Source organism: Pongo pygmaeus, chromosome 19 (genome assembly GCF_028885625.2).
Source record: "Pongo pygmaeus isolate AG05252 chromosome 19, NHGRI_mPonPyg2-v2.0_pri, whole genome shotgun sequence".
Classification (NCBI taxonomy): Eukaryota; Metazoa; Chordata; class Mammalia; order Primates; family Hominidae; genus Pongo; species Pongo pygmaeus.
Window position 1 is genome coordinate 50,303,673 of NC_072392.2, and position 18,774 is coordinate 50,322,446.

General features: G+C 46.5%; 1 protein-coding gene across 1 annotated transcript; it reads right to left on the reverse strand.

Annotated features, from left to right (window-relative positions):
* Positions 1-774: 774 nt before the first annotated feature.
* On the reverse strand, positions 775-3,806 carry CCL1 (C-C motif chemokine ligand 1). Its single transcript, XM_054458784.1, has 3 exons — positions 3,547-3,806; positions 2,244-2,355; positions 775-1,108 (listed from the first exon to the last, which is right to left on the reverse strand). Exons 1-3 carry the CDS (start codon positions 3,620-3,622, stop codon positions 1,006-1,008), a joined length of 291 nt encoding a protein of 96 aa, XP_054314759.1. The 5' UTR covers positions 3,623-3,806; the 3' UTR covers positions 775-1,005.
* Between the last annotated feature and the right edge of the window lie 14,968 nt (positions 3,807-18,774).

Below are 18,774 nucleotides of genomic sequence, written 5' to 3' on the forward strand. Positions count from 1 at the left end.
CAAGACCTAGAAATACTTCTTTCCTTGGCTATTCTTCCTTGAATCACACGTTGTACAAATTGAAGCTTGTGATTGTCCCTTTTAAAGCGTTGGCCCTCTTCTTCCTATATGTCCACTGAGGGTTTATCCTGCTCTTCCCAAGACAGCCTCACTCCTCCAGATAACCTGGGTGGGCATCTCAATCAGACCCAGAACCTACCCATGCCTGGACACCCACTGAGATCTTCCTCAAGAAGAGATGGACACTGCTGACAACAGCAGGGCCTGTCCCCCAGATCTGTTACCAGGCTGCATCAGGCAGTACACTTGGCAATGTGGGACACCTGGAGGAGTTGTCCTAGGAGGCAACAGCTCTAGGTTCTAATGCCAGATCTGCCCCTGAATTGCTGCATCTCTCTTTAGCCCTCAGTCACCTCATCTATAAAATGGGTTTAGCAACATTTTACAGGCAGACAACCTCACATGATCCCCTCCAGCTAGGGCAGTTGCGATTTGGTGATAACATCACCCCCCCAAGCCCTCTGGGCAGGGCAGGGAGAAGAAGAGTCCTGCACCCAAATGTGGACCCAGCTGTGAATCCCAGCTTTCTGTTCCACTGTACCACTCTTGGCAGTCAAATCTGGAGGCAGAGAATCTGCACCACCACCCCGAGTCAAAGCTTACCCCCCAGGACAAAGGCAGTCACTGAGAGGTAGTCACTTATTAGCCCAGTTCCCCTGGCACCAAGTGCAACATGTCTCCCTCCTCCTGACCCATCCTTCAGCCCCTGGCTCCCACCTCTCAATGCCAATCAAGTTTTCACTCTGAAATCCAAGAGACAGAGAGGGTTGGGGGTTGATGATTGTATAATTTAAATGTATAAAGTGCAACAACAAAGCTTATCAAGACCAAGCAGATCCTCTGTGACCCAGCAAAAGCAGGGCAGAAGGAATGGTGTAGGGCTGGTAGTTTCAGGGACAGGTGAAGCCATGTGGTTTCCAGAGCCCATAATGGAAAGAAATCTGCTCATTTTCTTTTTGACGGGCAGTGGCTCAGCATTTTTCTGCGCCTCTGAACCCATCCAACGGTGTCCAAGGCGCAGACCTCTTTGCCTCTCTTCAGCTTGAATCTGTGAACAGAGAATAAGAGACAAGGCTGAGCCACCCAAGCCACCACTGGGTGGGCAATGCACAAGCCCCGCCTCCTCCGGCTGCCAGGTCCCCTAAACTGCTCTTGCTGGGCCTTGGGCTCCCCTCTGTAAATGAAGTTGCTGCACAGGATGTGTGGTTTGCACGCTGGGGAACAGCCAAAGCACCAGGAGCTTATGAATTGAGCTTCCTGGACCCCTCTCCTGGTTTCAATTTGGTGTATCAGGGTGGGGCTGAAGAGCCTGAAAACATTCTGACGATTAGGTGGGATGAGAAATTCCCATCCTAGAATAGCTCTCTGCACCAACTTTAATGTTTCTGTGTCCATCTGGGGCCTTACTTGTTGCGTTGGACTCATGTGTTTGTGTGCGTGTGTGTGTGTGTGCACCTGTGTGTGTGTGTGTGTGTGTGTATTTTTCTCTTCTGATCTGTCTACTTCCTAAACTGGACTATTGTCCAATCTATAGTCCAACTCTATCTCTTACTATCTGGTTGATCTTAGACAAATATCTCTACCTTCCTGAACCTCACTTTTCATGATAACAAAAATATGTGCCCCAAGAGGATCGACAGAGACAATATACATGAAAAAGCCTGAAAATACTGACTGGTATGTGAAAGCTACCCCAGTTAAGTTTGTAAAGACCCTGTGATGCAGCTATGTTTATGCCCCTTCACAGATAAGGAATACAGAAGGATACACAGATAATTCAGTACAAAGGAGTTACCTGTCCACGGTCATCCAAGACTATGGGTTCCAAATCCAGAGGCAGGAACTAATCCTGGTTCCCTTGCTCTTTCCAGTGCACAATAACCCCTCATGCTTTTGTTAAACAATTCCTTCCTCTGAGCTCATAATGCTGGGATATAATACTTGGCACCTTGGAGTTTCAGGAAACACAAGTCACTGCAGGAGCACAGATGTGTCCTTCCTCACACCTGCTAGGAAGCTCAGCACTCCCTCTAGCGCCCAAGTGTGGCTTGCACCCAGGTGCTGGCAGCTCTGGGTTTAGAAACCTTATTCTGGTAAAATACTGTCATCTAGTGTCTACTCTTCTAATTCCAGGCTGGCGGGGTTCTGTTCTCTAGGGAGAGATTGAGCAGGTGATCACTTACATTAAGCCCTCATTGGAGCAGATGGAGCTGGTATTTTTGTAACACAGGATTGCCCTCAGGGAAATCTCTTGCTCCACAAATGAGAAGCAACATCTGGAGAAGGGTACCTGCACTAGAAGAGGAACATAAATGATGGTTTGCATCCATTTCTCAACCTCTCACCTGTAGCACAATTTTTAAAAAACAGACAAAAAAACACCTCCCAGGACAAGCCCTGGCTTGGGGACCACATCCAGAGGGTGCCGGTATAGCTCTGTCTCATCAGCCACCTCGTTCTGGGGCTAGGTAAAGAGTCAGAAGATTGGGGTTCAGATCTGAGCTTCCCGCACCCCAGCTGAGTGGCCTTGAGGAAGATGTGCCTTCACCCTGGCCCCAGACTTCCCATCTGTAAAATAAAACTTTTTGGAGCCTGGTTTCTAAAGGCTCATCCAGTTTTGGTATTTCACCACATGTGCATGGTTCTGCCCCAGTATTCATGTCCAAGGGCTCTGGACCCCACACCCTGGGGACCTGGTTAGTCTGATGCAGGACACAGTGGTCCACAGTTCACAGACCTGATCTGGGGAAGATTAGGAATTGTTCGAGGAGTCCAAACTGATGAGATGACAAGGGAAGAGCTCCCAGGAACTAGCTAGCTGCCCTACTCAGTCTCTTGAATCCCCTCCCTGCCCTGGTCCTTAGCTCTTTCCCAGCCCCCAACCCCCACTCTGTCCATGTGTGCATTCTCCTCCCACACCATATCCCGCAAGAGACCTGCATTCCAATCCCAGCTTCTTCCTCCTAGTTTTTCTGTTTGCACCCCCTTTCCTGCCTCTTACTAGGTTGGTATTCTCCAAACAGCCTTGGAGAGCAGACATCACCAACTCCATTTCACTGGTAGAGAAAGCAGAGTTTGAGAGCTAAAGTGACTTGCCCAAGAGTGACCAATTGTTAGAGCCCAGTCTTGCCTTCTGACTCTACTTGGTGTCTGTCACACTGTGGAAGCTACACCCAGGCCCTCCCCTGGGTCTTGGGCCTCCCAGCTTTACCCGAGTAACCTCACAGGTTCCCTTCCTTTGGTCTGGATGAAGCAGAGCTTCCTTGTACTGAAGCTGTCAGTTCAGTTCTCTGTGTTTGCCCCAACTCATGGTTCTCCTACTGGCCCTCACCCCCAGCCTATCCAAGTTCACCATTCCTCCTCTTTAGGTAGGAAGAGGGGAGATAGAGTTGGTGAGTTCAAGGAAAGGCCTGCTCCAACCCCAGAGTGGCTGACCACCTTTCTGCCCTCCCCAGAGAGAAGCAAAATGATGCTTGCCACACTCACTGCTTTTGCTGTCCACATCTTCTGGCCACATCCCAGCTAGCAGCAAGCACACCAGGGCTGTGGTGATGATCTGCATGTCTTCTGGTCTGGCTCGGGCCTTCCTGGAGCAGCTTTGATGAGCCTGGTGAAGCTAAGAGCTCACCACTGTGCCGTCCTGCAATGCTGAGGCCTTTTATTTGAAAAACTCCACCCAAAACTCCAGGCCATGGTGGGAGCCACAAGTGGGAAGCCATAGGGACAGGGAACAGTTGCTCACACCCAGTGACCATGTGGTAAACTCCTTTCCCCATCTCTCCTGGGTGGTATTCGTGGTGGTGATGGATTGATAGGTTGCATTGGGAACTTCCCCAAGGGTGGGAGCAGATAAGAATCTTGAAAAAGTGCGTGGGAACTGTCCTCGTTGAGTGGGAAGCAAAGAAAAGTAAGTGAGAGGAAGTGGCCTGTGTGTGGCTTGTCCAACCCTGCGTCATTCCATCCAAGTACTACTGCTTCACGGCAGAAGAGTCTGAACCTGAACAGAGATACACCTGCATTTGAATCCCAGTTCTGCAGAGGAGGGATTACATAAACTTACCCAAATGCATATTCGCACAAAATGCAAACAGCAATACATGTCTCAAGGATGTGAGATAAGAATTAAATAACATTCTCTATGTCCAGTGACTGGCCTAGATATTTGCCATTTCTATTTTTTCTAATTTTTTCAATCCTCAACACTTTTCAATAGTTTATTCTGTTCTAGGTCCTTGGTTAGCCCCAGGGAAGGCAGTTACCAATGAGGAGCACTGCCTGACCTCGAGCCACTTCTCTTCAATTCACAGATAAACAAGTGAAAGCCACCCAGTGTAAGCAGGGAGATAGATGTGTTATATTGGGGTTACAGAGAGGACTGAGAGCTACTCAGCAGCATCTGAGAGTCCTGCCAGGGGAATTTTCCCTTTTTGTTTTTTTTTTTTCTGGGGTCTCACTCTGTCGCCCAGGCTGGAGTACAGTGGCACAAACTCACTGCAGCCTCAAACTCCTGGGCTTAAGCGATCCTCCAGCCTCAGCCAGGGAATTTTCCTTTTTTGTTTTTTTTTTCTAGAGTCTCATTCTGTTGCCCAGGCTGGAGTGCAGTGGCGCAAACTCACTGCAGCCTCAAACCCCTGGGCTCAAGCGATCCTCCCGCCTCAGCCTCACAAGTGGGTGGAACTATAGGTGTGCACTACCTTGCCCAGATAATTTTTTTATTTTTTATTTGCATAGAGATGGAGTCTCACTGTGTTCCCCAGGCTGGTCTTGAACTCCTAGGTTCAAGCAATCCTTCTGCCTCGGCCTCCCAAAGTGCTGGGATTACCAGTGTGAGCTACCACCCCAGCCAGGAGAATGTCCTTTAAACAACATCTTCTGTGTGCTGATGTGGAGAGGGGAAAGCTAAGTAGAGGCAGGGTCTTGTACGATGACAACAAGGCATAAGGGAGCACACTTCATTTCAAATCATCAGGAAAAGCAGAAGTGTAGGGCCCAAGGAGAGTGACAGGAGTGAGAGAGTGGTTGCAGAGAGATGTGGCTGTACAGCTACAGAGAAGACTGGGTCATGAAGATGTATGCAGTACTTGGAATAAAGAGCACATAGTAGGTGCTCAAGAAAAAGTACAGGAGCCAAATCTAGGCATTGAAATCATGAAGCCTGTGTGCATTATATAGAGTGATGGCTAGACTGATCTACTCTGATTGTGCAGTCTTTAGCTCAAAAACCTGCAGTGGCTCTACACCATCAATTGGATGGAGCACCGAGCTACTCACCTGGACATTTGTGGTTCTTCATGTCATGCCTCAGTGGATGCCAGCACATTCAGGTAATTGCAATTCCTGATTGCAAGTAACTGCCACTTGCTGTACTATCTCTGGGATTCTGCTCCTGCTGTAACCTCCACCTGCAGAGCCCACCTCTCTATCTCACTCTGTGAACATCCTACCCATTGCAAATGCCATTGTCTCCACAAAGGCACTTCTGCCATATCTAGCAGATAGGATCTCAGCCTCTTGTGAGAACCCTCATGCCTGGATCGCCATATAATTCCTGCAACACTTTCCTTTAGTCTACCCTCCAAACATGGGAATGTCCAAGTTGAAAGGACTCTTCCAAACTATCTACAACAGTGACTCTTAAAGTTTTTTGGGAGAGCTTTCACAAAAATCTGAATATCTTAGTCCCATTTCAGAATCAGAATCAAAACATATGTGCCTGTACATGTTGGAAAGAAAAAAATTTCAGGTAATTTTCTCAGACACCAGAAGATAAGAATCACATATCTTGTATAATCACTTCATATTATGATGAAATGAGAGGAAAGTAACTTGTCCAAGGTCATGTTGACCTCAGGGACAATGGAACTTGAGCCCTGGTCTTTTGACCTTCATGTGCAGCTGCCTCTGAGAACATACTTTTTACACATTCCACAACTAACTTCCTCTGCTCAGCCCAACCAAGTACCATTTATCCTTTCAACTGCTTTCTGCCACCTGAAAAGTGGTTGAAACCACAAACTGCTGTTGTTTCTATCCTATTCTCTTTGTCCTTAGAGACGGATAAATACTATGTGCTATTCATCCTACTATGCGCTGTGCATCCATCTTTTTCTTTCAACTTTCATTTTAAGTTCCAGGGTACATGTGCAGGGTGTACCATTTTCTTTATCCAGTCTATCATTGATAGGCATTTGGGTTAATTCCATGTCTTTGCTATTGTGAAGAGTGCTGCAATGAAGGTTCGTGTGCCTGTATCTTTATAACAGAATGTTTTATATTCCTTTGGGTATATACCCAGTAGTGGGATTGCTGGGTCGAATGGTATTTCTATGAGAGATGAATACTTTTTTATTACTTTACCATAGCGTGTCAGGAGAGAGAGAAGATGCAAGTGGGTGGTCAATCAGCCAAATGTAACTGTAGGTCCTTTAGATGTAGGAAACAGACAGGGGAAAATGTGGCCACCTTGGAAATTCTTTGCTCTTCCCCTCCTCCTGGGGTTGCTGCCCAGCCCAATCAAGAAGGGAAACAGGGCTGCCCCCTCCACCACTCTCTTCCCCTCCCCCCACCTCACTGTGGCCACAGTCAGATCAGCACAGGCAAAAAAAGAACAGCAAGATTTAGTCATGCTTTTCCTTTCCAGACTCCCTCAGCACATGGAAGGAACTGGCTGGAGGCTCTTATCACACAGGAACTTAATGTTTCTCATGGGTATCTCTTCCACCCCAATGTGACTGCCAAGGACACAGACTTCTCTAGGCTCTAGCACAAAGGCTAGGACTAAGTAATAACTCAATTAAATAGTTGTGTAACTGAACAAGCTGGGACAGATGGCATAGGATGGACTGATGTATAAGAGATGCTCTCAGAATAAACACTGAACCAGTTATTCATATGAACACATTTCTTCATTAGAAATTTGAAAATCAGAACTGCCTGGAGATAGGTTTTCTTAGTCATCTTTTATGAAATAAGTACCAATTACAGAGGACAGGTAGAGACCAGATAGAGTTCAGCCCATGCAGCTGCCTCTTAAGACATCTCCTCCAGTGATGCCCAGTGGTGTCCGAGGGTGTCCAGGAGTGTTCCAGCCCTCTTTCCTCCTCCTGGATGGCCTGAGTGGCCTGGGGCTTGGCCCAGCCTGCTTGCCTTGCAGTTAGAGTTCAGCCCGATCCTTGCAGATCAGGGCATAGAAACTGACAAGGGAGAAGTCATTTGCCCAGCATCATACAACCACAGAAATACTAGTCTTGCTTTGTCCAGCTCTGGGGTCAAGTCTTCTGAGTTCCCTCACTTAGGGAGGAAGCAAACTATAGAGGAAATGCAGGATAGTCGGACACAACTGGGTCAGATCTCAGCTCCACCACTTGAGCCTAGGCAAGTAATCTACACTTTCTGAGTCTTTGCTCTCTCACTGTAAGCTCCATAGCTAACTGGACTTGGCACAACTCTCCTCATTGTTTTTAAGATAAACTCCCCAGGCTGAGGCAGGAGAATCGCTTGAACCCGGGAGGTAAAGGTTGCAATGAGTCAAGATCACACCACTGCACTCCAGCCTGGGCGACAGAACAAGACTCCAGTCTCAAAAAAATAAAGTAAAATAAAATAAAAATCAATAAATCAATAAATAAACTCCCCAAACCTTAAACACATTTATTTGAGGTTATCCAAAGGATCAAGTAAGATTTAAGAGGAGGGAGGGGAGAGGAAAAGAAAAAGTTGAATCATTCAAAATCATTGTGGAGCACCGAATATGTACGAGACACTGGGGATACCGCAGCGGGACAAGACAAACATGGGCCCTGGTATTGGGAATTGTGGTAAGTCAAGGTTAGTGCTTTGAGGAGACAGACAATGTCCTGTGAGCTGCAGAGTGTGCAGAAATGCTCACCACGGGGCCGGGCACATGGTAGACGCTCAGTGAAACTGTGTCCTTCTTTTCCCCTCTATCCTGGGCCACTCTCAGCATCAGCACATGAACCCAAGCAGTGCCACCCTCTCTCCCACTGGGGCCCATTTCCTGGTCTCTTTACCTTCTCATCTGGTGCTGCTTGACACCCACACCTAGCCTTGTGTCATTGCCCACATAAGCAGGGTGTCCTCTTGGGTCCTCAAGTCTGCACCAGACCCCCTACCTACTGCAAGCACAAGTTCAAATCCACAGCAAGGACCTGAGCACCAAAAAACACCTCGGGATTCAAAGCCCTTTCTCATGTTTTCCAGCACCTCCTTACACTCTGCCCACATTCCCTTTCCCCCTATGTTTTCCCCTGACATTTAGCACTTTTTTTTTAAGGCGGTCTCTCCTATTTACATATCAGAAACAATGTGAAGGAGGCATGGAGAACCCCTCATGGCAACAGGAAAACCGAGGGGTGCCCCAAAGGATGTCACAGGCACCCAGCTTTTCAATGTGCTGCTGACTCTGACACAACATGGCCCACCATGCTCAGGGTGACATGCAACTGTCTTGGTTGGTCTCACAGGGTCCTGCACAGCACAGTCGGCAGACTTGCAGCCACACAATCCCGCTTGTTGTCTGCACATACACTGGGATTTACTGCCCCTTCTGCCTGGAACACTCTTTCCTGCTTTATGTGCCTAACTTCTTGCAGGCTGTCCAACTCAGAGCTCCCCAAGTGAACCCAGCCCACTCCTCACAGCAGGTATCTCACGCTAGTGTAAGTGTAATTTCCTGGTGGTTCACACTCCTTCCTGTCTAGAAGCTCCCAGAGAACAGGAGTCCCTCTGCCATGGTCAGCATTTCATGCTGCAGCATTTAACACTGCACTGATGTGCAGTAACTATTAGCTGGAAAAGAGAGGAGAGATTTTAACATCACTATGGCTGAGCTCATGTCACAAAGGAGAAATGAAGACCCTGGAGGTTAGCAGACAGACAGGAGTTCACACAGATTGCCTGGATCAGAATCAGGATAATGAGCTCTGGCCCAAATCCTGTGCTTGGTTATACTGCACTGTGCAGTAGAAGACTGCAATTTCCATGTGTGCTAAATGGGCACCATTTGACACATGAGATTCCAGTGACAGGTTGCAGTTCAACAATGTCTTCATTAATTAATTAATTAATTCATTCATTCATTCATTCAGCAAACACCTTTCAGCTGGGCCTGCAAGGATGAAGGCAGGATTTATCAGGAGGGGAGAAGGAACAGGGGCTATCATGGTGAGCAGTGGTTATGAGGGTGCAGTCTGAAGCCAGAATGCCCTGGTGCCCAGTCCCAGCTTCCCTGAACGCTATTTGCGTAACTTCTTTGAGTTACTTAACCACTGAGCCTCATCTATAAACAGGGATAATAATAGCATCTGCTTATAGGCTTGTTGTGAAAATTAAATATAAAGTACCTAGAATAGTGCCTGACATATTTCTCCGGGAAAATGGGAACGGTGACATCACTGTATGAAAGTGTGTAGGCTGCTGTCTTCAGAGCTCGGGGGTGTGTGAGGCTGCATGGCAAGGGGTGGTTAGAAATGAAGGGCGAGGAGGGCTGGGTTCAGTTGCGCAAGATCCTGTTTACTAAGCTTTGCCTTTACCTTGTTGGCAATAGAGGGCCTGAGCTAATCTTTTGCTCAGGACAGACAATGGCCCGATATGTGGTGAGGGCTGAGGGCTGGTGCCAAAGGCTAGGACAGATTGAAAAGGAGGCAACCAGGTTGGGGAGGCTGGAAAAGAGCTCCAGTGAGAGATGAGGAGGGTCGAGGTTGTGTATGGGAGCATGTGAAACTCAGGATATGAGCTGGCTCTGCCACCTGCTGTCTGTAGGATTTGGGCAAGTTCCTCTCCCTGAGCCTCAATTTCTTTACCCAAAAAGTGGGAAGGTTGGCCTAAATCAGCAACTCTTGCCCTTGAAATGGGATTCTTATATGGATCATTCAGGAAACTTTGGTCAAAAAGACACGTGCTTGAATCCGGCTCTAGATCCCCATATTCTAAATGCAGGGCAGCCTTTTCCAAATGAAAAAGGCTTCGCGTATAATCCAATCCCACCATTTCTCCACCCTGTCAAAAGCCCCTAACCTGGATGGCCACTGGGACTCTCTCTAGCTTGGCATTTACTGACTCTCAGGATCTCCAAGCAAGGGCAGTCTCCTGCCCACCAGCTATGCTCAAAGCACCACACTTGCCCATCCCTGCTGGGACCGGCAGTCAGATCTGGCCTGTTAACAGCAAACACTCATGCGGAGAAGGCCTGCTGGGGAGGTTACCAGAAATGCCCCCTTCCCCTTCTGATGAGGCTCAAATACAGTGAAACCTAATGAGACTGATCCTGGCCTTTGAGGTATTTAGGTCCGTCACCCGCTCTAAGAACCACACTTGCAATCCTTCCATCTGAAACTTAGCAAGCACCTTGAACTGGGAATGTTTTGTGAACTCTGCATTGTGGTTCTTGAGCTGTTTGATGCTGTATCAAAAATATTCACCTTGCAACGTCTCTGTGAGTATCCAAGTGGTCCCTGGGGTCAGGCATATGCGATACACAGCTCGGTGCCTAGGGGTACACTGGATGAAAGTGTCCTTTCGTCTTCTCCCTCCTGGCCCCCACTCCCATAGAGCAGAAAGAGCCCTTAGGAAGACCTGGGGTAGACCGGGCCATATAACAGATGAGTAGCCTGAGGCTGAGAAAGAAAAAGTGAATTGTCATGTGGGGACTTGGCAACAGGACCCTGGAGACAGCCCTGCCTCTTAATTCCCAGGCCAGGCTCTTTGTCTTGCAATTTGCTGGCCATGTGCTGATATCTGGAGGGCTCGCTATGGACAGAGAGAAGGTGAGGATGCTGAAGTTCCACAGGATTCCCACGGCCCACCTGGAGGCCAGGACACAGTGCCTTTGCAGGGAGTGGTGGGGGGAAAACCCCTGCATTTTCACCCCACAGGGCAAGGATGGAGGGGCAGGAAGTGGCAGCATTGACTTCAAAATATGCCCACTAAAACCAACAAGGCCACCCATCATTGAGGTGACACACCCACAGGCTACTGGGAAAGTCCCCCAAGGAGTCCTTCCCTTTCTGGGGTGGCAGGTGGAACAGCCTGGGACACTCCATGGCCCACAGCCCATTTCCCAATGCATCGTGGGCCCACAGTCCTGGGATTCCATCTGTCCATGTCTCTCAGGCCTGGCCCACTTCATAAGAAGCCCCCGTCCCCTGGTCTGGCCTCCTGGGCTCTGGAGTGAACTAAACTGACCACAGATCCCGCAGTAAGCTCAAACTGCTCAACCTCAGCAACTGAAGCTGAGCCTCAGACACACCATCCAGCACCTGGCCTCCTGGCCTTCTTCTCCATCCTCTGATGGCATGCTATCCAGACATCCATATTTTAATCCAGGTTGCCACCCATTAGTACCTGGTCAATTCTGCTTATAGCCCTAAACCTCTGAGTCATCATCTGTTAAACTGGGTTAACAATGCCTCTGTCTCAGGAATGTCGTAAGGACTAAATATGGAACTGCATGCAAAGGCTTTCTAGCACAGAGGTTGTGATTTCTCTGTGTTCTGTGTTTCCTCCCTGCCTGCTTGGTTTGCCTGAGGCATCTTTATAGCTGCTCTCAAGAGCTGATTCTAAGTCAGTCAGGTCCTATTTCTCAGCTGTGGCTGGCTAGCATTGCTTCCTTGGAAGAGTGTGAGTTTCAGGAGCCAAGTTTACAAGGGAGCACCTGAAGTCAGGACGGCTGCCTGCCAGATGTAACTAGACCCTGCAGTCTGTGTTCCACCCACCCTGTGACCCTGACCAAGACAGGTGACATAATTTACGTGGTTCAGTGCAAAATGAAAATGATGACTCTCTTCTTCAAAAACTAAGAATTTCAAGACAGCACAAGTTAAATGCCATGAAACCAGGCAGGTGTCTACTGCTTTACTCTCTGGAGTCGCCTCTGCCCTGGCCTGCAAGGTAACTTTCCAGAATCCTACTGTTATGGTTTTATTGGCCTGTTAAAGTCTTTGACATAAAGATATATCCTAAATGAGGCAGAGAGATGCATTTCACTTCCCCCTAAAATAGCTCCAAATGGCACATCAACCTTCAAGTCATACAGCACCCCCAGCTACTCTCCCCTGCTCCCCAGCAGAATCAAAGGCCAGAGCTGCTGTCAGCAAGTCAGATCTAAGGTGGTACAGAAGGGATTGTGGAGAAGGGGCAGATATGAAAAACGTGAAGGCATTCATTCTGCTGATCTGGATTCCTTCTCGGCCACTGTTTCCAGCCAGAGCTAATCTCAACTAAAGACTCCTCATACCACCCAGATATGGCGTGATTCAGTAATGGGGTGTGTTGGGTGCCCAGCACAGTGTCTTGCATAATAAGTAAGGGCCTCAATTAAAGGAATCTGTCACCAGTGTCCTCTGCAACCTCTTCTAGCCACCTTCAATGGATGGATCCTCTGATATCCAGCTGTGACAAAGCAGGCAGATGGCTCTGAACACCCCACACCCTGTCTCCTAGGCCCTCTTGTACATGGCCGTAAACAGCACTGGGGAAAGAAAAAGGAAATAGGGAACCTGGCTTTTGTCCTGGCTCTCCCACCATTGGCCTCTGTCTACAAGAGTGTCCTCATCCATGAGAGGTGGATTTTAGTCTTTTTCTAGCTTAGGTGACCAGAGGTTGTGAGCCTCACAGAAGACAATGACTGGATGGAAGGGGTGTTTGGCTGAGCAGAAGGTTATCAACACTACCATCCTTCTACCATGACTGCCTCTCACTCACCTTCCTTCCCAGCCAAGAGATTGAAATAATTCATGCCACTCTCTCCAGTTTCTTACCTCTGACTTTCTCAACGTGCTGCAAACTGGCCTCTGCCCCCTGCTACATCACCAAAACTGCAATGGCGTCACCAGTCAACTGCCTGTTGCAAATCCAAGGCCTCCCTGGCTGTCATCTCGCCTGACCTCTCAGCACCCTTGATCTGTTGACCATTCCTTCCTGAAACATCCCTTGCCATGGCTTTCATGGCCCTCCTGGTTTTCCTTCAACCTGTATGGCTGTTACTCTGAGGCTGGTTAGGGGCTTCTCGTCCTCTGTCCACTCCTTAATCTTGATGTTCCCCTATCCCTCTGTAGCATTAAGACAGTTAATAGCTAATATTTACTAAATGCTTCCTGTGTGCTAGGTAGTTCTCTAAGCACTTCACACGTGTTAATGTGTCAAATCTTCTAAAGCCCTGGAAGTAGATGTTATCATTATCCCCCACTTTGCAGATGAGAAAACTGAGGCCCAGAATTGTCTGAGATTACTTAACTAGTCATCAGGGAGGTGGTATTTAAACACAAGCTGTCTGCCTCCAGAGTTCTGAACCCGTCCTCCACACCGCCTCTCAGCAGACTTGTTCCTGAATGCTGTCCAAACATTTTAGCTTATCCTGCAATGTTCCTTCTAATCTGGCCACAACCTACACCACCTATAACATCATATACAGAGGATGTCCCCTAGGCCGAATTTCACACCGTTCTACCTGACACACCTTGCTCTTTACCTGTGCTCTTCCTCTCTCTCTGGGGAATAAACTTCTCTTTGTTTTATCAGCTAATGAGCTTCCACTCTTCTGACAACCCCTTGTTCAAACTTGCCTCCTCTGTCACAGAGGCCTTCTCCACCTCTTCCCAACTCTCCCTCTTCTCTGAGTGCCAGGCACTTTGCTCTTCTCTCTGTGGTTATGCATATTGCCTTATAATGTAATTCATTCATTCCCATGCGTGCCATCTTGGCCAGACTCTGAGCTCCTTGCCTAACACAATGCATGGAGGTAATAAGCACTGGCGAATGCTGAATGAACATGTAAATGAACGAATGAGCTGGCCTACTCCATGTTTAACAAACTGAGCCAAAATACAAAACACAAAAACCCTAAGCCTTTACACCCACATCTATACAGGCTATTACATGCATGCAGCGACACATGCGCGCACACATTCCCTCCTGAGCCTTCATTCACTTCCTGGCTTAGCTCCTCCTTATGCTGTCTCAGCCTTCGGGCCATTCTCTACATCTGCACAGGCTTCCAGGCATCTGAAAATCCTGCCTTTTCTGCAATGTGTCATCTCAATTCTGCAACGACTGTTTTCCATTCTTCCATAATATCCAGGGCATTTCATGGGGCCTAACAGTAACAATCTCACCACAAAGTCATGTACCATGTCAGACAAGACAGTCTCCAAGCAGAAATCAGTGGCTACCAGTTAAAATAACAGTCAGGGCTAAGGAAGTTCACAATGACTTGTGGCTTCCTTAGCCCCTTAGACCCATTTGTAACTTTGAGCCTTACAACAAGGTATGGAATAGTTAATATAAATCTACCTTATAAATAAGGAAATCAAGGCTCATACAGATTAATCTCTCTCACACACACACACACCCCTCCACCCAAATGTCCTGGGCAAAGTATTGGGCTGAATGTTTAATAGGTAGCTAGTGATGGTTCACTGTGTCTTCTCTTTCCCCAATAGGTCTGAAGTCTCCTATTGGAGAACCCATCAGACTCCACATGATTCTGTTAATATATAGTCTTATCTCCCCAGCCACAGCCCCTCAAGCCCGAAAGACTGCTTGTTCCACATTGAAGTAGGTCCATGCCAGGTGAACATGGGATGGGTCAAAGCCATGTAATAAGATAGGTCTCCTCCAAAGGCCTGCAAAGGAGCATTTCTTTTTAGCATCCACAAAAGTACTTATCAGGGCAAGCCTCTCCCAACGTCTCCCCTGTGTAAACCAGTAAGCAGGTGAATGCATTCTGGCTTTACTAATTCAGGTACATAAACAGAAAGGCAAGATGAATTTAAGACTATTATTAAATAAATGTGGTTCTCTTACTTTCAACCATATATAATTCTTCTAACAGTATTATCGGGTTGAAGGTACTTAGAAATATGCTTTAATGGAGGTTTTTATCAGGATTTGTAATTAGCCCAGCAATTGTGAGCACTTTAAAGTACTTGGAAGCAGATTAAACCCATTAAAGAGAATCAACCACTCAAAAACACAAAAGCAGTATCTATTTACATGCCGGCAATTGCTGTGCCAATTAGAAATGCATATACTCAAGCAGCTACTGTAAATCTTACTCCTGATGCAGTATTTGACATCCCTCCCAGCAAGAAACACTCATTCATTAAGTAAACAAATATTTAAAGGATGCCTACTCCATACTGGGCACTGTTCTATGGGCTGGTAACTGAGACACACAAGACACTTGTTTTTGTAGAGCTGACACCTTGCGAGAAAGGCATCATTTTCATGCAAGCTAATATGTGAACAAGATAATTTCAAACAGGATAAGTTGATGAAGGAAACATAACAAAAGGATATAACTAGAGAAGGGATTACAGAGTTTCCATTTGAGCTGAGACCTGAATGTCAAGAAGATGTGAAAAATGAGGAGGCTGAATATTCCAGGCAGAGAGAATTGCAAACATGAGGCCTAATTCATCTTTGCTTGTGCTACCCTCTGAGTAAGACAAAGATTTAGGTAAAGGTAGTTGATTGGGGAGGTGCAGGGAAAATTAGTAAGAGAGTAGGGGAGCAAAACAGGGAAGGGACACACTTAGTAAAGGCTGTCTTATCAAGCCAGCCCCATTGAGGTTGAAGTCTGAGAGGAAGGCCAGGGACCAACTCATGTAAAGCCTGGTAGGCCATGGTGTATTAGAAAGTCAGTCTTTGCCGGGCATGGTGGCTCATGCCTGTAATTCCAACACTTTGGGAGGCCGAGGCAGGTGGATGGCTTGAGGTCAGGAGTTCAAGACCAGCCTGGCCAACAGGGCAAAACCCTGTCTCTACTAAAAATACAAAAATTAGCTAGACGTGGTGGCATACGCCTGTAGTCCCAGCTATTCTGGAGACTGAGGCAGGAGAATCACTTGAACCTGGGAGGCAGAAGTTTCCGTAAGCAGAGATGGTACCACTGCACTCCAATCTTGGTGACGACAGAGCAAGACTCCGTCTCAAAAAAAAAGAAAGAAAAACGAAAGTCAGTTTTTGTGTATTAGAAAGCCAATTATGAAATGTAGTCAGGGATAGGAACTGACTTCTTTTTTTTGTAAGACTTCTCTCTCAGCTGTGTGGAGAACAGATTTTCTGGAGAATAAGAACCAGTCAGGAGGCAATAGCAGGAAGCCAGGCAAGGGAGGGCAATAGGGCAATGGCTCCGGCTGGCCCGGGGACAGTGCAAAGTGGATGGATCCAGGTACGTCATAAAGGTAGAGCAGGACTGACTGGTGAGTTAGATGTGAGGGACCAGGGGAAAGAAGGATGCAGCCTTGGCTCAGGCGTGCCAGTACAGAGATAAGAGAATGACAAGAGAAACAAGTTTCATCTCGCCAGTCTCCAGGATGGGCTCTGCCACTCTCATTGATTGTGTAGTCGGGCCAGCCACTCTCCCAAACTGGGCTTCAAAGTTCTCATTTGGAAAATAAGAGAGTAGAACTAATCAACTTCTTAGGACCCTTTCAACGTTAATATGCTATAATTCTAAAAAAAAATCAGCTTTTGAAGTTTTAGTTATTTTTAATAAATCCATAAACCCATGTAAACCACCACTCAAAATAAAAGCAAGGATCTTGACAATAAGACATATCCACCATATTTTCCCTCCATACTGCTTTCCCTGACTCCCCCAACCTAAGAAAACCAAGACCCCAAACTCCCTTACTTTCTCTTTTCCATAAATTTGACCAATGTGTGATGTGTTTCTAAAATGTATATATATTTTTTTTACCTTAGTTATTTTTACTTTATAAAAAGGGTATCATACTGTTTATTTATCACACTGTTTACAGGGACTTATTTGTTGAATAGTATTTTGTTAATATCTAGGACATTATCATTATTATGTATCATTATCGCTACAGTTCGTTTGTTTTAAATGCCATATTATATTCCATTGGATAAACATTCTATTGTTTACCTATTCACTCTATTTGATGGGCATTTGAGTCTTTTCCAGAATTTTGTCATTGTAAACAGTTCTGAACATTCTGACACGTGAACATTCTTATATATGCAAGACTTCCATTAGGTATACATGAAAAGCGGAATTTCTGGGTCAGAATATTCACTGTCAGGAGAAAGTTATATCTATCAGCTCTAAGTGTTCCCTCTTCTGTGAAATGTCTATTCCTAGTTTTTGCCATTTTTCTTTTGGGTGTTTGTATTTTTCTCATCAATCTCATTGGCCTGCTTCCTGCCTGTAGAATACTATCGCTCAAGATCATTTTATGTCCTTAAAAATCAGTCTTATTTAACCTAGCCTGGCAGCACTTTCAGCAATATAACTCTCTCAAAAACCCTTTTTGAAATGTCAGTAGCCAAATCCACAATTCATTTTGAGACATGTCTTGCTCTCCCTCTAGATGTAGTTTCAAGTACTTTGACAACATCAGGCTTTAGGAGACCTTTCCATGAGACATTTTGTCTAATGGACAGGATTCCCTGGGGGTGCCGTATTCTTATCAGAGGTCTTAACAAAGGCAGTGACAGTTGTGCCCTGGATTTGGTCTTGGTCTCCAGGCTGAGTGTTCATAGCCATGCCTTTGTTTTGTTTTGTGCCTTAAAGCTGTGTCTTATTCTGAGAATATTTTTTAACCACAGAGGTTGGAAGTGAGAGATTATTGCATCTTTCAACACTCTTAGCCCTAGAATTTCTAGACTTTCTATGTTCCCTTTCAATTCCACTTGCAAATGAGCCTGCCTTTTGCTGACGTCATTTCTTTCTTGTAGTGCCTCGTGAAATGTAGCTAGTAAAAGCTAACTCACACTAACCAATTCTGTCTCAAAACCTCTTCTCCCAAAGCTATAAATTCAGTAGGTTTATTTTCTGCCTTCCAAGTTATCATATGTGACAGTTTTACCAAATGTTTCAATACAGCATTCCATAGGTTGCCATTTCTCTAGCCCCTGTAAAAATTTCTCTGCTGTCTGCCACCCAGCTGCAAAGCCAAATCTGTACATCTTATCCTTTGGTTAGAGCAATTTCCCTCTTCTAGGTATTAATTTCTGTATCGGCCAGCTTTTGCTGCAGCAACAAGCAACCCCAAAATATCTGTGGCTGATAACAAGAAACATTTCTCTTTTTTGCTCTTAAGTCTGCAGGCCAACTGCAGCCCTTCATCAAGCTGTGGGTCATGTCAGTCTTTGTCACATGTCTTCCCAATTCCAGGGTCCAGCTAAAGGAACAGCTCTTGCTCAGGACAGGACATTCTACTGGCAGAGGGTCCAAGAGAAAGAGGATTTTCAGAAACTTGCAATGCTTTCAAAGCTTCTTCTGGGATCTGGCATGTCGTACCTGCTAAAATTCTTTTTTTTATTTTTTTGAGACAGAGTCTCACTGTGTCGCCTAGGCTGGAGTGCAGTGGCATGATCTCGGCTCACTGCAAGCTCCACCTCCCGGGTTCACGCCATTCTCCTGCCTCCGCCTCCTGAGTAGCTGGGACTATACAGGCACCTGCCACAAAGCCCGGCTAATTTTTTATATTTTTAGTAGAGACAGGTTTTCACTGTGTTAGTCAGGATGGTCTCGATCTCCTGACCTCATGATCCGCCCACCTCGGCCTCCCAAAGTGCTGGGATTACAGGCCTGAGCCACCGTGCCTGGCCCATATCGCTAACAGTCTATTGGCTCAAGGGAGGTACATGGCCAACCTCAAAGTCAACGGTGTGAAGAAATACATTCTAAACCCTTTTAAATGAGAATAGAGCCTCCTGCACATTTGA

Excerpts from the sequence above, each read along its gene's own strand:
- CCL1 (XM_054458784.1), bottom strand. The coding sequence starts at position 3,622 with ATGCAGATCATCACCACAGCCCTGGTGTGCTTGCTGCTAGCTGGGATG. Across the intron at positions 2,356-3,546 it reads AGATGTGGACAGCAAAAGCA|TGCAGGTACCCTTCTCCAGA; the intron begins GTGAGTGTGGCA and ends TTCCTCTTCTAG. Across the intron at positions 1,109-2,243 it reads TGCTCCAATGAGGGCTTAAT|ATTCAAGCTGAAGAGAGGCA; the intron begins GTAAGTGATCAC and ends CTCTGTTCACAG.